At 42.0% G+C, this 22,205-nt stretch overlaps 1 protein-coding gene and 1 long non-coding RNA gene across 3 annotated transcripts in view; one reads left to right on the top strand and one right to left on the bottom strand.

Annotated features, from left to right (window-relative positions):
- Positions 1 to 1,201: 1,201 nt before the first annotated feature.
- On the bottom strand, positions 1,202 to 11,693 carry LOC116567845. Its single transcript, XR_004276382.1, has 2 exons — positions 11,610 to 11,693; positions 1,202 to 1,346 (listed from the first exon to the last, which is right to left on the bottom strand). It is a non-coding gene; the product is annotated as an uncharacterized LOC116567845 (long non-coding RNA).
- A 1,058-nt stretch (positions 11,694 to 12,751) lies between these two features.
- Positions 12,752 to 22,205, top strand: part of EFCAB14 (EF-hand calcium binding domain 14) — a 37,950-nt gene continuing 28,496 nt past the window's right edge. Inside the window, exons 1-3 of one of the 2 annotated variants that reach the window (XM_032303065.1) lie at positions 12,752 to 13,910; positions 15,432 to 15,580; positions 20,899 to 21,044. In XM_032303065.1, coding sequence (XP_032158956.1) covers positions 15,526 to 15,580; positions 20,899 to 21,044 — 201 coding nt within the window. In that variant the 5' untranslated portion in view covers positions 12,752 to 13,910; positions 15,432 to 15,525. The remainder of the gene's footprint in view (positions 13,911 to 15,431; positions 15,581 to 20,898; positions 21,045 to 22,205) is intronic. The other variant, XM_032303066.1, reaches the window with a different exon arrangement.

The raw sequence follows: 22,205 nt of genomic DNA on the forward strand, positions 1-22,205 counted from the left end.
CCTCTGTCTCTGGCAAATAAATAAATAAAATCTTTAAAAAAAAAAAAAAAAAGAAGTTCGTTTTTGTTTTGGGGTTTTTTTTTTTTAAGATTTTATTTGCCGGAGAGAGTATAAGCAGGGGGAGCAGCGGGCAAAAGGAGAAGCAGACTCCCCACTAAGCAAGGAGACCGATGCTGAACTCGATCCCAGGACCTGAGCCGAAGGCACACGCTTAACTGACTGAGCCACCCAGGCATTCCACATCAGGAGTTCTTGAATAGCAGGAATGTGATTTTGTCTATCTGTGAGTTTCCAGCTCCCAGCACTAGGCCCTGGGCTGGTCACAGGAAAATTACCATTTGTATGAACGGAAATTGTCATCCCAAAAGTGCAGTTCTCAAGACAACCAGCAGAGGACAGCACAAGGCCATGCATGTCTTTATTATCTCCCAGGGCATCTTTAAGTAGGGGTTGGTCTCCTATAGAGCTCACCTTCCGCCTTAAGTTTAGACCCGCGGAATTAGTGCTATCTACCCCCACCACCACCACCACCCAAAAAAAAGAAAGGACTCAGGAGGGCCCAGGAAGCCTGCCCTAGGTTGTCCTGTCAACATGGCTTTGCTGACTTAGCATCTCCTATTCATTTACTCCTTCATCCATAAACACCCAACCTTGATTGAGGAAGCTGAACACACACACACACACACACACACACACACACACACACACACACCCCTAGAGTTCCATTTTATAGAAGAGCCCTCCTTTCATGCTCCCATCACCTTCTCTCCCAGCCTGTGCTATTTAAATTTCGTGGTTCAAATGAGATTTCTCAGAGGTCTGTTTCCTGGCCTCCGCGTTCATTCAGTGCACTCAGCAATTCCCTTGTAGCCTATTAATGCTCCCTATTTAAATGTAATACTTACCATAGGCACTGTGAGGAGGTAAGTTTTGTTAGTTCCAATTCATAGATGAGGAAACAGGCTCAGAGAGGAGAAGGAACTTGCCTAAGGTCACACAGCTGGTGGGTGGAAAGGGTGAGACCTGAACCCAGATGTGCGAGTCCAGGGCTCCCATGGCTATTTGTAGCCCTTCTCCACCTCAAGCCCCAGCGGAAGAAGGCAGGTGGGCTGGAGAACCCAGCGCTGGTTCTTCCTCTCAGGATTATTGTTCTAATCCTAAAATAAGCCCTGTCATTCCGGACTTGCTTTTTTTTTTTTTCTTCCATTATAAACCTCTTTTGTGGCATTTACCTCCTGGAGCCATGGCCTGCTTCCTGCGAAGGCCAGCAGGGCAGAGCATGGATGTTACTGGTGTGCTCCTGAGCTTCACACAGCACATTGCAGGGTTCTCTCAGAGCAGGGTTGCTGGATGGACGGCAAGAGGGATAAGTAACCAAAAAGGACAATGCCCAGAAGCTCTTTAGGGTTTCATCTACTCCTCCAATAATGTAATTCAGCAAATAGTCCCTGAAGTCCTCCCAGCACTGGGTCCTGTTCTGGGGGCTAAAGGCACAGTCGGTAGTGGGGAAACTGAGGCTCTTACACAGCCAAGACAGGAAAGCTTGCAGCAACTCAGGGGAAGCTGTGCCCAGAATAGAAGGAGAATCCCAGCAGGGGCCGCTTGCACCCCTGCCCACAATAATGCTGGGAACCAGTTGCTGTTTCCTGCTGCCTGGGACCCACCGGGAGAGAAACCATTGTTTAGCTTGGAGCTTGGCCCCTTTCCTACCATCCAATCCTTCCCCTTCCCATTGTCCTTAGGCCTCTCATCAGGGTACAGGATGCAGCTGCTGGCAAAGCAGCAAAAAGAATGGTGGAAAGGGTTGGGGGAAGCAGATGAGGCCATCCCAGGAGAGGAGAGACACTTGCTGGTGGTCCCTTTCCAGATGAGTGGTAGACAAAGGCTTTAGGCAGCAGGGCTCCCTGGGTGCAGAACTCAGGCTTCGAGAGGCAAACAGGTCCAGATTCAGGCCTCAGCATCTGCCCCTGATGTGCTGTGTGTCTCTGGACAAGACTCTCATTCTGAACATCGATTTCCTTCTTAGAGCAAGGTAAGAGTCTTGCCTACTGAGGATTGGCTTCTTGTGGTGATGATTAACACAAAAATGCCTGATACCTAAGTATTTCTTTAATTTATTTGAGAGAGAGAGACAGAGAGAGAGAGTGAGTGAGAAGAGGGGCAGAGGGAGAGGGAGAGAGAAAATCTCAAGCAGGCTCCACACCCCAACACGGGGCTCGATCTCACAACCCTGAGATCATTACCTGAACCAAAATCAAGAATCAGAAACTTAACCTACTGAGCCACCCAGACGCTCTACCCCCTGCCCGGCAAGTATTTTTAAATGTTCATGTATCTTCCTTCCCCCCAACTTTAACCATAGCAAACCACCAAGAAATATGATTATGGCAGAGCGGCTGCTTATAGCAGATGGAAGCAGCACTTTCTATTAAGTAAATGAAGATGTATTACCCACTGAGTCATCATCAAAATCAAATTTTAATAATCTGTAATAAATTACATTTAATAATTAATAATGACCTTAGTGGAACAGCTGACATTTATTGAGACATTTATCGACACTTACTAGGGGACAGGCATATTCTTTACTTTGTGAGCTAGGTATGATCAGGGCCAGGTTCATAGACCCGTGAGCAGTGCAGGTACACAGAGCCCTCCACTCAGAAAGGCGCTCCATAACTGGGGTTTAAAGCCCTCTGGTCACCATCTTGAAATTCTTAACAATTTCACCTTTGAACTTGGGTTTTGTAAATGAAGTCCAAAGGAAATAATGAAGCATGCACTGGGGTCGTGGAAATGCAGCTACACAGAGTTCTGCCTGCCACTGTCGCCACCCCCCTCAAAACACCCTCCCCAGAATGGGTTCTTGGCTGCCTGTTCTGTGGCCTCTGGCCCAGGTAGGGGAAATTGGGTTGAGGATGCCTGCCAAAGTCATGAGGCAGGACCCCATACCCCTGTGAGTATCATGCTCAAAGGAATGTAATATTAAATAGTGAATAATAAACAAGTTGAGTGAGAAATCATGGAAGAAAGGGAAAAAAACTCCTTTCTTGCTTTTTGAAGAAAGAGCCCTGCATTTTCATTTGCACTGGGCCCAATATATTAAGTAGCTGGTCCTCGTTATTATTACTGTCACCATTTCACAAAAGTGGAGGCTCAGAGAGGCTCAGTAATTTCCCCGAGATCACACAGCCACCAAATGACAAAGTTCAAGCATGGACTTAGATCCCAGGGGAGAGGATTCTGAGACCTTAAAGAGCCACAACACAAGAAGGGTCTCAAGATTTGGCTTTGCCACTTACACAAGTTGGGATTTTGAGCACAGGAATATCATCTTTGCCCACAGTTCCCTGAACTGCTAAGAGGATTTAGTAGGCATCACCCATTCCCCATCACTTCACAGCCTAGCAAGCACTTCCATGCAGCTACCTTCCCTAAAAAGCACTGAACAGAAAGCAGGACAAGGAATATTCTCATTCTCATTTTACAGATAGGAAAGTTGAAGCCCCGGAGCTGCAGAAGGCCTTAGCCAAGTTCACGTTGCATTTCAGCTTTCAGGTCTGGGAAGAGTAACAGGGCTCCACAGACATGTAAACATCCCTAAGTGAAAAGATGGATCACAACACTGGGGAGTCCTTGTGTGGGAGCCCACCATGGGCTTCTCAGTGCAGAAACCCTTGCTCTGAGAAGGTTGGCTTCATCTCTGGCTTTGAGAGTCCCAGGTATGAGGAAGGAGGCCAGAGAGAAGACACCAGGCCTGCAAATTTCAAAGGTTCTTATAATCCTTTGGGTTGTTTATCCAACACAGGAGGGCTGTTATCCACAGATCAACAAACAGGCAGACAGAGGGACCAAATGACAGACGGAGCAGAAGCATCCCCTTAAGCTCTCACCTCTACTCCTCAAGCCTCCCCACCCATGACTAGCCCACTGGCCAGTCCAGAGGAGGACCCCATCTGCAGAGAGGTCTGTGTCTGACTGACCAGAAGTCATTGCAGGTAGGTCATGCATCATTGGCCTTGCCTCACTCCCCTGGGTTCCTCAGCCCCTGATTCCTAGTTGAGGTTGTGACATCTATGGGGCTGGAGGGCCAATGGAAGAGCTATTCTGGGCTATCCTGGGCTAGTCACCTCTCTTGTCTGGGGTTTCGCTTGCCCCCAGAATGAGTTTGTGAAGTGGTCCTTGAGGTCAGGACCCTTCCTGCCTACCCGCAGACCTTCCAGAGGCACTAGAATGGAGTGTCCAATAAAATGTTCTGTAGTGGGGCGCCTGGGTGGCTCAGTGGGTTAAGCCACTGCCTTCGGCTCGGGTCATGATCTCAGGGTCCTGGGATCAAGTCCCGCATCAGGCTCTCTGCTCAGCAGGGAGCCTGCTTCCTCCTCTCTCTCTCTCTCTGCCTGCCTCTCTGCCTACTTGTGATCTCTCTGTCAAATAAATAAATAAAATCTTTAAAAAAAAAAAATGTTCTGTAGTGATGGAAAAGTTCTGTGCTGCCTGAGAGCCGCCAGCCACATATGCCCACGGGGCACAACAGCAGTGAGACTAAGGAACTAATTAAAACTTTTTATTCAATTTTAATCAAGTTAAATGTCCGTTTAAATTGCCATGCGTGGTTTGTGGCTACCATACTGGGCATCATGTTTCTAGAAACAAAAGAAGACAACAAAAAACAGAATAACTACACCTAATTGGAGCTCCCAAAGCACTTTCACAAGCATCTTCTCATTGTCTCTCCTGTGAAGCAGATGTTAATCCCATTTTGCCGAGGGGAAAACTAAAAGCCAGAGAATGTGAATAGCTTTCATGCTCACAGAGCTAGTACAGGAAGCATGATTTCATTCCACATCTCTTGACTCCAAATCTCTGCCAGTACCTCTACTTAATGCTGTCCACTTATGTACGCATTGTATATTTATTGGGATACCCAGACGAAGATAGATTTTATTGTGTGGGTATAAAATGTAGATATAAAAATTATTTCAATAAATGTAGATATAAAAATTACTTCAACTGACTTTTTTCCAAATAGTTCAAAGCACTTCGCTTTTTTTTTTTTTTTAAGATTTTATTTACTTGACAGAGAGACACAGCAAGAGAGGGAACATAAGCAGGGGAGCGGTAGAGGGAGAAGCAGGCTTCCCGATGCGCGGGAAGACTGGTGAGGGGCTTAATCCCAGGACCCCGGGATCATGACCTGAGCTGAAGGTGAAGCAAAGATGCTTAATACTGAGCCACCCAGGTGCCCCATTTTGCTTTATTTTTTAAAAAGATTTTTATTTACTTATTTGAGAGAGAAAGAGTGCGTGTACTAGTTTTGGGGGAGGGGCAGAGGAAGAGGGGGAAGCAGGCTCCCCACTGAGCAGGGAGCCCAACGAGGGACTCAATCCCAGGTCCCTGACATCCTGACCTGAGCCGAACTCAGACAGACGCTTAACCTACTGAGCCACCCCAGCATCCCAGCACTTTGCTTTAAATCACCTACATTTGATAGCACTCAGATTTATACTTCAGGCCCCAGCTTCTACCCAGAACTCCAAATGGACACAGGCATATCCCATTTTATTGTGCTTCATTTTATTGCATTTCACGGGTAGTGCATTTTTTACAAACTGGGGTTTTGTGGCAACCCCGAGTTAAGCAAGTCTACCAGCCCCATTTTCCCAACAACATGTGTTCACTTTGTGTCTCTCTATCACATTTTGGTAAGTCTCACGGTATTTCAAACTTTGTCATTATTATATTTTTTATGGTGATCGTGATCAGTGATTGCAAACACTGAAAGCTCAGATGATGGTTAACATTTTTTTAGCAATAAAGTATTTTTATTTAAAGTATGTAGACACGCTATTGCACACTTAGGAGATGACAGTATAGTGTCAACATAACTTTTATATGCACTGGGAAACCAAAAAATTCATTTGAGTCACTTTATTAGAAATTCGCTTTATTGTGGTGGCCAGGGTATGCCTGTATACCACAGCTCATTTGAATGTTGAATTGGCTTCTCAAGTTAACCCCAAACTGCCCTTCACCATCTCAGTAAACAGCAATTTCCTTCTTCCATTTGTTCCACGCTAAGCCTCTGGAGTCATCTAGTATTCCTTTCTTTATCATACCTTTTATGTAATCCCTCAGCAAATATTGCTAGTTCTGTCTTCATAAAGCCAGAGTGCTCTTTTTCAAAATCTAAGCCAGAGCATGACTCCTCTTAGTTTTTGGAATCAAAAACAACTAGAGACCAGCCTTGAAAATTCCCTGAGCAGAAAAAATCAGTTTAATCATACAAACAAAGCTTCATTTAGCTTTAAGTTAGCGAGGTTAACTTGACCTGAACTATTTCTTGCTTGTGCCTCTGGAAATCATAAGCAAAACTAAAACTAAAAGCCAATTCCCTATCATTTAAGGAAACTCTAATATTATAACCAGTCACAGTGAAGAACAATCACTGCTTTCTTACTATATAAGCTGCCTTATGATCACATAACCCTGAGCCTCATTCCAGGTTTTGGTCTGAGTGCTCCCAGTTTGCAAACTGTCTTCTTGGTGTGTGCACCGTACAGTTTTACTAATTACTGCTTCAGTGATCCATTGGTTTTACTTCTGTTATTCCTGAACTTCTGACATTTCAGGTCATCTGAAGTGGGTCCCAAAGAAGACCTCCAACACTTTCAAAGCTGGTGAAGCAACAGGTGTTGGTACCCACAGAGCCCCCAGAGCTCAGTGCTTTCTCACCTACCCTGGAGCTTGTGGGGGAGTCTGTCTTGGATCCAAGATCCGCTGTCTGTGTTTTGAGCTCTCCAACTTTATTGTACATGCTGGCGTTTTGTTGAAGCTTCTTGGTAAGTCACCCTATTGTGTTCAAAAGTTGGAGGGGGCGGAATACGTGATTCCTTGTGTTTTAGAAGAACTGTTGGTGGGGCGCCTGGGTGGCTCAGTGGGTTAAGCCGCTGCCTTCGGCTCAGGTCATGATCTCAGGGTCCTGGGATCGAGTCCCGCATCGGGCTCTCTGCTCAGCAGGGAGCCTGCTTCCCTCTCTCCCTCTCTGCCTGCCTCTCTGCCTACTTGTGATCTCTCTCTGTCAAATAAATAAATAAAATCTTTAAAAAATAAAAAAAAATAAAAATAAATAAAATAGAAGAACTGTTGGGAAAAATGGCACCTTGGAGTTAGGATGTCTTAGAGAATCTAAAACAAAGATGATTTCCACCTGATCTATGGACCATGATCTTGTGCCGTTTCAAAAAAATGGGCGAACTTTTGGAATCGTTGTGAAAACTTTCACTTAGGTAAGTCCACCTTTCGGGGGTATCCTTAAAAGAGATGATTCCAAACCTCTCGGTGACAGTAGAATGCATTCTTTGATTGATAATGTAGAAGCTTCCAAAAGGCAAAGACTCCAAAAACAGCTCTTAAAAGATTCTTATAGCATGCAAATAAAAAATCTTAAGTAAAAATTCTTTGGTCATCTGAGCAGATAGTCTTAATTTAGTCTATCTGCCAGAAACACAGTTTGGATCCACTGTTCTTTTGAGTTTTTGTACCTGAAACATGGCTAAAATATTTAAAACAAAGTGTTAAGGTCTCTGTGTCTGTGTATTCATGTATGTCCACATATGTATGTGATATTAATTTGTATTAACTTGTAAAATTTATTTTGTGAAAAAAATTTGTATTGCACAAATGCATTTGTATTATACATAATAAATTTTGTAAAAAAAATTTTGTATTAATCTGTAAAAATTAATTTGTAGAGAGCTCTATTTAATTGGCTTAAAGAAGATTAAGCACTTAGGGGTGCCTCTGTGGTTCAGTCAGTTAAGCGTCTGACCTTCAGCTCTGGTCATGATCCCAGGGTCCAGGGATTAAACCCCGCATTGGGCTCTCTGCTCCTCAGGGAGCCTGCTTCTCCCTTTCCCTCAGCAGGGAGTCTGTTCTCCCTCTCTCTCCTGTAGCTCCCCCCGCTTGTGCTCTTTTGCTCTTTCTCTTTCTCTGTCCAAATAAATAAATAAAACCTTTAAAAAAATAAAATAAAATGAAAGACTGAAGGACACATACTGAGCAAGATTTTTAAAAAGAAAACTAAGCATTTAGACAAATCAAATATGCTCTCAGAAATTTAGAAACAAATCCAAATGTTTTTCAAGTTCATGTGATTTAAGATAATCTTTGATAAATAAAAGCTAGTTTAAATCTGTTGGTTTAATAAAAGCAGGCCTGTCCTCAAAATTTGTCAACAAGAAAATAACAAGATGATCAGTTGTTAATGTCTAATCCAAGCATAATTGTTTAAAAGCAAGTAATTCAACTAAATATAACTAAAAGGTTATACAAAATTAAGCTAAATAATGGATATTCAATTGAATATAAGATCATCTCCAAATAAATAATAAATGCTAAACATAAGTTATCTACTTCTGACTTTTTAATTTTTTCACAGAGAGACAAAAGGTATTTATTAACCATGGTTTGTGCCACATTTAAAAATTTATCATGAGGAAAAATATACTTCTAGAAATTTATGAAATGTGCTTATAAATTCGCTAGTCCAACAATGATTGACTTTTTAGTTTTCACTAGGAATTAAGGATTCTAAGAGTTAAGAATTTTAACTAATATATGTAATGAAAACTGCTAGAAATATTAAGGGTTAAAAAAACACAACTGGCTATAAAAAGCAGGTAAGGAAGTAGAAGGTGTTTTTGGGTAGGGTAAGGAAAGAAGAACATGGGGAGTTTTTTTTTTGGTTTGGATTTTGGTTGTTTTCTTAAGAGAAAAAAAGAAAGTAATTTTGTCCTAAAGTAAAACCATTATCCCTGATTAAGAAAGGAAAAAGTAAGACAAAACCTGAATTGATACAGAAAGTTGTATAAGGTTTTGGAAAAAGCAATCTTGAGAATTTCGGTCAAGCTGATTAAGATTGAAATAGATTTATTATGTTCCCAAAAAGGAGAGGTTTAATACCAAAAGTACACTAATACAAAATTAGAATTTAGTTTTCTCTCTGTTTAAAGGACAAAGTTTTGGGGATGCCTGTGTGGCTCAGCCAGTTAAGCATCTGTCTTTGGTTTGGGTCATGATTCCAAGGTCCTGGGATCAAGATCCATGTCTGGCTCCCTGCTAAGCAGAGAGCCTCCTTCTCCCTCTCCTCTGACTGCTGTTCTACTTGTGCTCTTTCTCTAGCTTTGTTATATAAATAAATAAAATCTTTTTAAAAATAAATAAAAGGACAAAGTTTTCTTAAATTATTAATCTGCTCTTAATAAAAAAATTATTAACAAAGGTTTTTCTTTACCTTTAATGTAATCTGCCTAGAAAAGATTCTGTGCTTTGTCTTTATCAACTCTTTGATTATTAAAAAACAAAAAACCAAAAACCTAAGTCTTCTTTATTAAAAGAGCTAAGGTTTTTATTTATTTATTTTTTACAACCGTGTAACTTTCTGTATTTGCTTTTTTAATCTTTTAACTGTCATGGATAACTAAGTATTGTCTCACAGGGATCTATGATTGTATTTTATCAAATGCTTTAAGTCTTTTGACATTTTTAACAAACTTCCCCAAATGAAATTCCTTAGAAGGTAATAAGAGAAAGGTTAATTTATTTAGGGTCATTTCAGGTGTTAAATTACATGGGAAGCATTGTCAAATAAGAAGTAATGTGAAACTTTCTTTAGCTTCTACTTATATATGTTAACACAAGTATTCCAGAGATGGTATGAAATCTAGAGTGTTCTGGTATAATGCTATCAGTCATGATTTTTAAAATGTGTGTAACAAAAATAACCAAATTTAGTTGTCAATTTCATCACTCTCTTTGTATGTGTATGTGAACTCTCACCAGTTCTTCTAAGGTCTTTTTTCACTTACAGATAGGTGGCTACTACTTTACTCCGATGATTTTGCAAAAGTATTCCTGCAAACATGCTTGATCTTCAAAGAGATTTATGGAAAAGACCCTGACAAGTATTCTAAAATTCAGGTTTCTGACATCTTTAAGATCATAACACAACGTAAGGTAAGAATTTCTAAAGCTCCAGTAGAAAACTGGTTGGTTCATAAAGAATCAATCTGCCAACTCAACATTTTCAATCTTCAAACTAACATTTTCAATCTTCTCCTACTCTTTTTGACTCTTTTTGAATCACTGTGAAACAAAAGCTGTTCTTTTCCCAAAGCCCTGCCAACTAAAGCAGGACGACTTGATATAAACTTCAGGCAAATCACCCCAACAGCTCATGAGTGGACAGACTTTGTGCCTGTTTCTATGTAGCCACTCAGAAAAATCGCAGAGGCATTCATACTGCAAACCACGAAAATCTATCTGATTGCCATGCTTGCCCTCATTCCACCTGAAGATGTTCCAAACCTGACATCTAGAAATTTTCTCAACTGGCTGCTCTCCAAACTCAGAAACAGTACTTATAATTTGCTTGAGCTATTAACCTTTGTTTTCCTTTTGTTTCCATAGAAATCTCTCTCATTAAATTACTCACCTGCAACATCACCTTCTGAAATACAACATCTTCAAGTTCAACTTCCTAACTAATCATGAGGGTATGTGTTTATTAATATGTTGCATGGTGCCTATGTAAATAAATAACTCAGAAAAAATTGAAACCCGATTGCACATTATTCAAAAAAATATAGATTGGCTTAAGTAAAACATGGATCAGATTATAACCCATTTGAGTTATTTAATTGGTTAAATCTTCGGTCCTGGGAATCTCTGCTCTGGGAAATTTCTCAGTCCTTGGTTATTGTTTTCCTTACAGTCATCATATTAACCTCCCTAGTGTGTTGTAAACTCTAGAGGGTTTTAAATGCCTGTCCGCAGCCATGCATATGCCAAATGGTAACCGTCAGGATCAGACAAATGGATGAAATCAGCAATAAGCACATAAATGATGAAGATGGGAACTACATGGCCCTCTAGCCTGATGACTCAACTAGAGGAAACACAGAATGTGTGATTCTTCAGCCTGACTATATCAGAGGTGGTAATTGAGAATAATGCTGTACTGGTTGGTCATACTCTCAGGGTGCTGAGACAATAACCAAGGGAGGCATATTATTCAAATTAAAAAAACAAATGGAGACCAGCCTTGAAAATTTCCTGGGCAGATAAAACCAGCCTAATCATGCAAACAAAGCTTCATTTAGCTTAAGTTTGCAAGGCTAACTTGATCTGGATTATTTCTTGCTTGTGCCTCTGAAAATCATAAGCAAAACTAAAACTGTTTCCCAAGGTTGGTAGAGGTAACCACTGGCCAATTCCCTATCACTTAAGAAAATTCTAATATTTATAATTAACCACTGTGAAGAATAAACAGCCACTATTTTATCACTATATAAGCTTCTCTGTAGTGATACACTGCTGAGCCTAATTCTAAGTTGTGGTTTGAGTGCTTCTAGTTTGCAAACTGGCTTTTTGGTGTGTGCACAATACACTTTTACTGATTACTACTTCTATGATCCATTGGTTTTACTTCTGTTATTTCTGAAATTTTGGCATAGCTTTAAGCACCAATGGTTTCCCAAAGTCTTGGCCCATGATCTATGGTCCATAAAGTCCTACAAGATCTGGCCCTTGATGCTTTTCTCATTTCCTACCTCTCTCCTCTTTGTTCTTCGGGTCCGGCCACACCAGATCTTCCAGGTCCCTTCTTCCTCAAGGCCATCACACAACTGCCTCCTTTTTTTCCTCCTGGTATCTGACCAAATGTCGCCTTATCATGAGCCACTCCCTATCCCCTTATCATATTTCAATTTTCCTCATAGCATTCATCACCTCCTGACATTTAATGTATTTGCCTATTGTTGCTCTCCTCCCACTAAAGTATAAGCTGCAGAAATGGGGTTGACATAAAATATGGGACACCCAGTTAAATTTGAATTTTAGTTTTAAAAAAGAATTAGATTTTGGGGCGCCTGGGTGGCTCAGTTGTTAAGCATCTGCCTTCAGCTCAGGTCATGATCGCAGGGTCCTGGGATGGAGCCCGGCACCAGGCTCCCTGCTCTTTGCAGGAAGCCTGCTTCTCCCTCTCCCAATCTCCCTTCTTGTGTTCCCCCTCTCACGGTGTCTCTCTGTCAAAGAAATTTAAACTTTTAGAAAAATTTAAAATATGAAAAAAGAATGAAGATGTCCCAGATGTTGCATAGAATATACTTATACTTTGAAAAAAAAAATCGTTGTTGATCTGAAATTCAAGTTTTCCTGGGGGGTGTGTGTGTGTGTGTGTGTGTGTGTGTGTGTTTTAAACCTGGCAATCCTACACAGGAAGGCATGTGGTTTATTTAGTTCATTGCTGTGTCCCCAGTGTCAGAGCTGCCCCTGACAAGTAGTAAGCTCTCAATAAATATTTATGGAATGAATGAGTGTGTTCAACTGGGTCATTAATCTGTAACACGCCTAAATTTTTCACAAACAGCAAGTGAGTCAGAAAGGCGGAGCCTCTGGACTGTGTCAGCCCAGATCACAACTGGGGGTCTGGCGGCTTCTGAACTTTCCAAGCAGGTCAAGCAGCCGAGTATTTTGCCAGGAGCAGGTATTCCTGCTCCTGGTGGAAGATTCCGCCCCCGGACAGGTGAGCCGCAGGGCCCAGGCAGCCTCCCTGGGGGCGGGGCCTACTCAACCGGTAGGCGGGACCCAGCCCTCGCCGGAGCCACGGCCCCTTTAACGCCCCGCCTCCCACCAACTCTAGCGCCCCCTGGTGTGACGTCACCGGCGGAGGGCCAATGGAGGCGCGGCTTACTGGCAGGCGGTGCCGGCGGCTGCTGCCAAAGGGGAAGTGAGCTAGGGCTGGAGCGATGGCCCGGGTTTGGAGCCCGCGGCCGCCGCCGCCACCACCACCACCAGCAAGTTTGGAGCAGCTGCGGCTGCAGCCGGAGTGGGGGCCGGAGTCGCGGCTGGAGTGGAGGCGGCGCGTGTGAGTTGCCCAGAGTCGCCAGAACACCTCAAACTCGGCGGGAGCGCTTCAGGTGGGCTGAGCCCCCGTCGCCCCTCCGCACGCACTACCCTCCCGGCCCAGACAGCAGGGCTGGGGTCTCCCAGGTGCGGGACTGGCCGTTGGCAAGCTGAGCCCTCTGAGCCGTGTTCTAGGACTTCCTCAGTCTCGGGCCCCTTCAAACTCAAGGCGGAGGCCGGAGAACGGTGATCACCCCAAGACCCGGTCCTTTTCTTTGGCGCCCAAGCTGTGTCGGGTTGTAGCGGCTTCGAGCCCTCTTCTGCTGCCACCTCTCCAGTTAGGGAGCGACTAGCGCGTTCTCACTGTTCAGCTCTACACCTCCCCTTCTTCTCCCATCAAGAACAAGTTTCTTTTCGCTCTCTGCTGGAAGTCCTGCCCCGGAAGGCCAAAACACCCATCTGCGTGTCCTTCCCCAGCTCCCGGAAAACACTTAGAAATATAACCTACCTATTGGGAGATAAAGATTGCTTCCCTTGCCACCCGCTTATCAGAGACTCCATGCCCAGAGCCTTACCCATTTTTATCACCAGCTCCTTGGCCATCTCTATGTGACCTCCCCCACCCATCTGAGTACCACTTTCCTCTGGACTCCAGGCTCTAGCCCCCAGCGGATCTGGTCAGTCCCACCCCTGGGTGGGAGTGACCCAGGGCTCTAGCCCAGATTCCCCACCCTGGAAGGCAGCTCCAAGGCAGCGAGAGAATTGGGCGTCGGGTACGACCCTGGCAGCTCAGGAGTGGGTGCACCACTCACCCCACACAAAAAGATGAAGAAGCGCAAAGAGCTCAATGCATTGATCGGCTTGGCTGGGGACAGTCGGAGAAAGAAGCCCAAGAAAGGCTCAGGCCACCGCCCTCCTTCGCACTGAACCTCCTGACTCAGACTCTGAATCCAGCTCGGAAGAGGAAGAGGAATTCGGCTTAGTTGGAAATCGCTCTCGCTTGTCAAGTGAGTGATGCAGTGGTGAGGGGTGGGTGGGGAAAAGGCATTTCCTTATACTACCAATGGGGAAAATTGAAAGGAAGAAGGGTGTTCTTAGAAAAGAAAAAGGTTGTAGACCTGGGCGGCAGACAGGAAGATGTTAAGATGATGAGCTCAGGTTCTGAATGAAGGATAAGTTAGAGATCTGTCTTTAAGTGTATGAAGAACTCTGAATCCAGGGTAGAAATATTGACTTGGGGAATGTGCCAAGAGCCCAGAGAGAGCAAGCTGGAGTGGTAGGCAAGCTAAGAATAGGTACCCGGGAGCAAAGAAGCTTTGGGACTAGAACTTTTTTAAAACGTGTAGTAGAGACAGGAACTTTAAGACTTCAGATTATTCTTTGCACTCTTGATGACTCCAGATCTTGAAAGTGAGGTGAAATGGTGAGGAACTTATAAAGTATGAGCCTCGAGAGTATGTGGAGAGTAGGAAACAAAAAGAAGAGGCAACTTCCTCCCAAACCACTTTTAGATGGTGCAGCCCCCTAGGCAAATCCAGTAGTGAGTTTGAGGACATTGAGAATTGGGTCCCAGGGTGGGAAAAGGCTGAAGGGAACCTTGAAGGTGTCCTTGGACCCTCTCAGGGAGCACACTGGAAGGAAGAACATTAGCCTGAGGATGAGGAAGCAAGGGCTAGGCAGAAGGTTGGGGTGCTGAAAGAGATTAAATCCTTTGAGGTTTTTTTGTTTAGAATGTCTTTGTCCTTTTATTTTGTTAAAGGAAGAGTTTGGTTTCTAATGAGCTTCATCAGATTAAGTAGTTAAGGGCGATCTTAGATTTGGGATATGAAGGTCTGATGAAATGGAACAGTTCCACTGGAATAGTTGCCTTGTTGAGTTTGTTTACTCGTTATTGTTTACAGCCCTGTTGAGTTAGAGTGCTGTTTGAAGTTTGGTGTGAATGTAACACCTTTCCGTGTTTCCTGCCTTCTAGGCCAATAAGCCTAGAGTACACCAGGTGTCCACTTAAACCTGCAGTGCCGATTTCTTTCATGCATTTGCAGTAAACTTGCTCAAAAGTTTATGAAGTTTCAGTAATTTGAAACAGGCTCCCCTGGAGAGGATACGTGTTAGAAATCAAGAAATAGAAAAAAAAAAAAAAGAAATCAAGAAATAATAGGTAAATTACGGTGCTGTGATTTATTGCAGAGACGCTCTGATCTTGACACTTCCCTAACCTGAACTGTTGGAACATAACACTTCCCTAACCTGAAATTCTTCCTGCACTTGGGGAAATCCGTGATGATGGTTGGGGGCTGCAGTGCCCACAGGATCTCTTTCTGTGTCGTGTGAAGTTTGAAACCTTTGTGTCCAAAAGATGAACTCTTCATAGGTCATCTTATTTAGTCACTTTCAACCTGCTGTTCAGATTTAAGAAGGTGGTACCCAGTGTTCCCTGGTAAATAGCCATATGGTGAAACATGTATGCTATTTCTAATACAGCTGTACTCATAATCACTCTTGTACTCTTGAATTTTTTTTATGATCAGGGGAGACTATTTACGATGCTGCAAGATCTGTTATCCCCTCTGTGCTTTTGTCATCCTTGCCGCCTGTGTTGTGGCCTGCGTGGGCTTGGTGTGGATGCAAGTTGCCCTGAAGGAGGATCTGGATGCCCTCAAGGAAAAGTTTAGAACAAGTAAGTGGTTGCCCTTTTCAGAATGTTATCTTGCTTCCAGGTTAACACAAAGTGAACCTTGCCGAATTAAGAGTTTTGCCCATTCTGATGAAACAATTATATATTCTTTCCAGCCTTCTGATACTCTTTCTTAGCGATCAGCTTGAATGTGGGAATAGTTGTTTGTTTGCTTCTTTTTAAACCCACAAACAAAAATGGTGCTTATGCATCATCAGGACAGATAGCATCTGCAATACTGGCATTGCAGTCAACACCTAAAATGCAGAAAGGAAGTGCTAAGGTCCAGGAATCTAGAACCTTGGTCAGCCTCCACCTGTTGCCACTTTACACTTCCCCAAGTATACTTCCTCAGGTATGAAGTGGCAATACCAACATCAGGCTATTTCCTTCCTCCTCGTAGGGCCATGTGGGAGTATTTGTCAGACATTTTCCTTCTTAAGAAAAACTGTATGGAACGGACAATAATAATAGCTAGCATTTATGGAGTGCTTAGTGTGTACCAGATCACAAATAAATATTTTTCTCATGACTTTTAAAGCTTAAGAGACTTTATGTTGAAGAGTTTCATATATTCTAAATTAGAAAGTTGTTTTTTGCCACATCTAAGGTCCTTTATCCGAAAGGTGTGTTTGCATAGTAGCTTCAACCACATTTGATCTATCTTCCTTTAGCAACACAGATCTTTGGTTCGAGTTTTCAGGGTTTTAGCTTTTCTAAGCTAAAGAGCCAGTTTCAAGTTAATCACAGATGCCTTAAGGTTAGCAGCATTAGCACATGGGGAAACTGACCACTAGGCTTTCTCAATGTCATAGCAAAATCTGGCCCCAGAACTGGAATCAGAGTTGTGTCCTCATTTCCCATCATAAGTCTTAGGAGATCACAACTTCCAGGCTGTCCTTCACCCCAGCGTCGTCTTGCTGCCTGTAGTTATTCAAGTTCCGAAACTGACCTAGGGACAGCTCACCTTTAGTTACTGTGTTAATGATGTTCTTACTGATGTTGCTTGAAAAAAAATGTTGAAATACTAATTTTGGTTTTCTTATGATTCAAGAAAAGGAATTTGGTAAACCACAATTCTCTGCCAGAATCATCTTGGCCTATATATTTAATCAACTGGTGGAATCAGAGTACAGTATAAGAAAGAATGAGATTTTGTATCCTAGTTAATTTCCTTCTTTAATGATTGTCCATACCAGAATTGCAAAAATTTTTTAAAGTCAGTGTTTTCTTTGTAAGTGGTAATCGTAACTTGGAAGTGAGATTCTCAGAAAGAGTGTTTAACTATGAATAATCGCTAAAGACCCCTGTCTGTGCCCTCATCTCTCTGTAATTAATTGAGCCTACTAGGTTTGTACTAGAGCTTGTTTTGATCAACATATAGCAATCATTTTTTTATACATTTCAATACATTGCTCACTTTCTACCCTCCAGGGACTCCTTTCCCTGACTGCTCTATGGCTGTGTTTATAGGACACCCATGTAACTTATACCTTAGCTGAGCTTTTCAGGGAATTTCTTTTTTTAGAAATGTGTATTTAAAGTGCACACAGGTCATAGACCTGGCAGTCAGTCAACAAATATTTGTCGATCATTTGCTAATACCAATCCCTGGAAACACTATATTCAGGAGATGCCAGGATGTGTACCCTGAACTGTGAGACCTGCATTCTGCCACTGAGCCACAGTCCCCTGGAACCCTGACTACATTTTTAGCCAGCTGAATGAAGCAGATTTGGAATTGTCAGTCCAGCTGCTTTGTTGTCTTTCGTTTGCTGCAGTAGAAGTGCCAGCCTTGTAATTTCTGGGGGTGGAGCCTGGGGCATAGTCAATCCATTGGCTGGCTGAACCATTGTGGACTACTTTGCCCAAGAGTTTTTTTGTGAAAACCATCATCTTGAGTAAATGAGGCCAGTCTGGTTAAGCTTAAATAGTCTTTCTTTGAATTATATTTCTACTTTAGATATATTTCAGTAAGTTTATTTTTATTTCTTGTTTTTCAAGAGGACAGTGGAAGTCACAGATTCAAAGAAGACCACCTACTGGTCTGGCTTTCATACCTTTTTGAGAAATTCAGAGCCCTTGTTCTTTATTTCAATAAATTTTCAAAGACATTTGTCAGGAAGGGAGGCAGGATTGCTGAAATGTCTGAAATAGAAAGCAAAGCAGATAGAGTTGGTATTTTTCCTTGTGGTCAAGGAGCAACTTGATCCTTAAGCTGAAGGTACTCATTGGTCTTGAAACTTAGTTCATTATTCTTTCCAGAACCAAGTACTTCAGAAAAAATCCACAATTATTCTAAGGAAGATTCTTTTCTCAACCATCTCTCCCTGTCACTCAACAATGGAACACTAGAGTGGAGGAAAAGAATTCATAAGAGAAGGAAAGAATAAATCAGGCCATTTCCTTTTCGATCACACAGCCAGGGCAGTTTGGTCATGTAGTACAGAACTTAAAAATGGTCTTGTAGTAAGGAGGGCATTGGGGTGTAAGTGTCTGACAGCTGGAGTACACTAGAGAGAGTGCCAGACCTAAGAGCAGAAGGTTTGACTGTCGAATCCTGGATTGCTCATTACTAGCTATAAAGTATAAATAAGTCCCTTATTCTTTCTGAGCCTACTTTTTCCCATCCATAAAACCCAAAGACATTTATGCCACCAGAACACTTTGGGCATCTCTCTGTCATACCATCCATCCCACTGTGTAGTTATTCTGTAACGACTCCTTGCCTCACTCCCACCCCCCAGACTGAGAGCTTCAGGGTCTTTGACATGCACTAGTGCTGAGTGCAGGGCTGGGCACATGATAGGGACTCAGTAACAAGTTGAATGATTACATAAAAGTTTATTGCAAACTGAAGGCGTTTAAGTATAAAATATTGCTGTTAGCATTGTATGTCTTCTGTCTAAAGAGTGTGTGCAAAAATCTCTACTTCCTAATCTTAGAGATCAGGAAAAGAGGTGGTAAGTTCTTTTGAGTATTAATGTACTGGATTTTAAATGAGTTGCTTTCCATGGTGGAAGAACATAAATTATAATCATAAGTTGTTTGTTACACTTCCTCCCATTTATGTAGCCAAAGTGCCTTGACTCGGCTTCGGTCTCCTTAAAAGCCCCAAGTCATATAATGAAAATGATCCTCTCTTGGCTCATAGAATTCTAAGTTATCCAGAGAGTTTTCAGGTCTTGTCAGCTTCATATATTTGTTAGTTAATAACTGTAACCCTAAATGTTTTGTCTTATTTCTTTCCTCTAACACATCCACATTCTACTTCTATTTCTACTCCCACCCTCACCCCAGCTCTTGGGACATTTGACCCCCTGAAAATGGCAGACATGAATGGTTTTACTTGTGGCAGACAAAGTTTTACTTTACAACCTCACTGAAAATGTAGAAGAAAATCATTGAAATGCTGTATTAATTTGGACTAACAGGATGTTGTCACTCTGTAAGATGCATGTACTCCTACAAACTGATGTAAATCAAATGTTAAAGTAAAAGCACTGAGGGAAATCTTTTACTTATACAGAAATCCTTTCATGCATGTTTTTGAAAAATAAAATATCTAATTTTCTTTTTAAATAATTCTGAATTTGGAGAGAGTGGGCTTGTTTCTGGCAGGGATACCTCCACCCCGCCCCCGATTTTTGTGGGGATTTTTTGTTGTTGAGTTTGATTGAATTTTCTTTGTTTAACTTAATAGGACAACACTAACTCCATTTCATACCCTACAGTCATTTCCCTGGACAAGCACTAGAGTGCTTCTGTGTACCTGGCACTGTGCTGGGCCCTGGAAATACATCACAAATAAGTCCTGGTCCCTGTCCTTTAGCAACTCTCTGTCTCTCTTAGTCTGGTAAAGCAGACACGCGAGTAGATAGTTACAGCACAGTGTGTTAAGTGCTTGATAGTTCACAGTGGTGAAGTGTGTGGTGGGCGTCCAAGATGGGAACCCAGCTATTTGTGGTGAATCTTAAAGGAAATAAATAGGCCAAGGTGACAGAAATGGAGAAGGGAGAAGCCAAGGGCATCTAGCAGAAAGAATAGTGTGTACAGAGTCACTGAGACTTAAAGAGGTCGGTATGTCTGGAAAATCCACTTACCAGAAATAGATTGAAGAGGAAGGTAAAGCTATGCAAAGAGTGGTTGGGAGGTAAGCAAAGGCCAGATTTATGCAGTTAGTGATGCTTAACAAGTGCCTAAAATGTGCCAGTGTATTCCAAATGCTGACCCTACAGAGAGGAACAAAAAAAAAAAAAAAATCATGGCACTTAAATTTTAGTAAATTGTTTTATATCTTTCCTGTATGCCAGGGTTTTTTTTTGGTTTTAAAGAAAGTATGTAACAACTAATTGGGCAATCTGTGGCTTTAAAAAAGTGATGTGGGTTTTATTTTGGGGGATCAGCCATGATCAGTATTTTATTTTTCATGAAAAGGAAAAATATCTTTAAAGACAGAAGAGAAAGCACTCTTTCAGGCTTCTGCCTTTAGGCTGGCAAATCTCTAAACCAATCAGGAGATACTTTTTCCCAAAGGAAAAGCCAAATATCACCCTACACTTCACCTAACATGCTCATTTATCTTCTGTTTCACTTTGGGCTTTTGGGTTGGATTTAAGATTTAAGAAAACACTTTGCTGTTTATGAAAAAATTTAAAATCATAATCCTCATAACAGCACTTGAAAGGTGGTTAAGAACCATCTTGCATTTGACCAGTTTGAGAGAGGGAAAAAAAGTTAGATTTAAGCATTTAGGGATACAATTTTTGACATCACCTTAAGAATTAATGGAGTGAGGTTTATAAATCTCCACTTGACTAATCACAAAGCTCCTTAATTTCTCTGGTTAATACTTAGTATTTATTTATGACCTGTTGTATGCCTGCTCAGCCCTGTTTAGTACTTCACAACCATTCTTTCACTTAACTCTAAAAATCCTATAAAGTATATTTTATCTCTCTATTACAGATGAGGAAACTGAGCTCAAAGAATTTGAGTAATTTACTCAGGATCACAGTAAGTTACAAAGTCCAGCTGTTTCTGCTGATACTTTGTTATCATTTTAGCCATCTGACTTTTAATTAAAAGTTGTACCCCAGTAGTGAAGTAGCCCCAGTTAAAATGGTGCTTTCATATTAAAAATATACATTTACATAAATTTTAAAAAACAGTGTAGCTGGTAGATAGGAATTCAGTCGTCCCACCAGGATTGACTTTTATTAATCTGTCTTCCTTCCCACTGTGAGATCATCTTTTCATCTTGGAGTCAAGAGAGTAAGTACTCTGTGGTTATTTATTATTATTCTTATTTTTGCTTTTAGTGGAATCCAATCAGAAAAGCTCATTCCAAGAAATTCCCAAACTTAATGAAGAACTACTCAGCGAACAAAAGCAACTCGAGAAGATTGAATCTGGGGAGCTGGGCTTGAACAAAGTCTGGATAAACATCACAGAAATGAATAAGCAGGTAGCAAATGTGTGATTTTATGTCTGTGTAAGCTGTGAATGTTTAGTTTTGTTTAGTATGAATTTGTAGATATAGAGCAGCACTCACTTCTGATTGTTTTACTTTTTGAGATGACGTTTTACATACTGTGATCCCAGCACATTAAGGTTAGGTAAAATGGATAATAGTATGCATTACCAAATATATAAAATGTTAACCCTTTCTGCAAAGGAATGGTTTTATCAAGTAGAGTAGTTTGGAGGGAGTTGGAAATTCTTGAGTCATTTTTTCCTAAGGTGCAGTGTAGGTATCAAATAGAATGTCATTCTGACCTCAAAGAAAAATGGGTAGTCTGTTTGTATTAGGTAATAAGAGCTTACTTGGTTTAATAGAGTTCACAAACTCACAGATGCAGCTTGGGCGTAGTGGTGTACACTGTAGTAAAACAAGCCTGGAAACCATCTGCACCTAATGATAGTTATTCAAGACTCACATAGGAGGAGGTAGCAGAGTTGGTTAAATACCTTGACCAGGCAAGCAAGCCTAGAGCAAAAACGTTTCAGTCCCTAAGTTGACCAGATCTCAGTAGGCATTGATTCCAAAAGAGGGATTCTGACAGAGGGAAGGGGCTAATGCAGAGGATATTAATTGAGCAGCTCCTGTGTATCAGGCGCTAGAGTTATCGCTAGGTCTTGTAGCCTCTGTCCTCAGTTTTTACAGTTTAGTTAGAAAAGATGTACATTGGCAAGAAGAGTCAAGCACCAGAGGAATGTTACACCTGTGGGGTGCTTAGAAACAGATGCATTGCTGGGCTCAGTCAGTTAAGTGTCTGCCTTCAGCTCAGGTCGTGAGCCCAGGGTCCTGGGACTGAGCCCCACAAAGGCACTGGGCTCCCTGCTCAGCGGGGGGCCTTCTTCTCCTTCTTCTTTTGTTGTTTGTCCTCCTTGTGTTCTCTCGCTGTCTCTCTCTGGCAAATCAATCAGTCAGTCTTTTAAAAAATAAATAAATATACCATCTTCATTGGGGCTAAGCAGAACTCCCTTCTGTTCTTCAGAAGGCAGTCCCAAAGTTCAGAATCAGCCACTGGCAGGGAGCGCCGTGCTGGAATTAAGCACTTACACAGATTTCCGAAGCTACAGCCAGCTCTCAGCAGCAGTGGGGGAGTGTGGCAAGTCAGCACTT

The sequence above is a fragment of the Mustela erminea genome, chromosome 10, assembly GCF_009829155.1.
Source record: "Mustela erminea isolate mMusErm1 chromosome 10, mMusErm1.Pri, whole genome shotgun sequence".
Taxonomy (NCBI): Eukaryota; Metazoa; Chordata; class Mammalia; order Carnivora; family Mustelidae; genus Mustela; species Mustela erminea.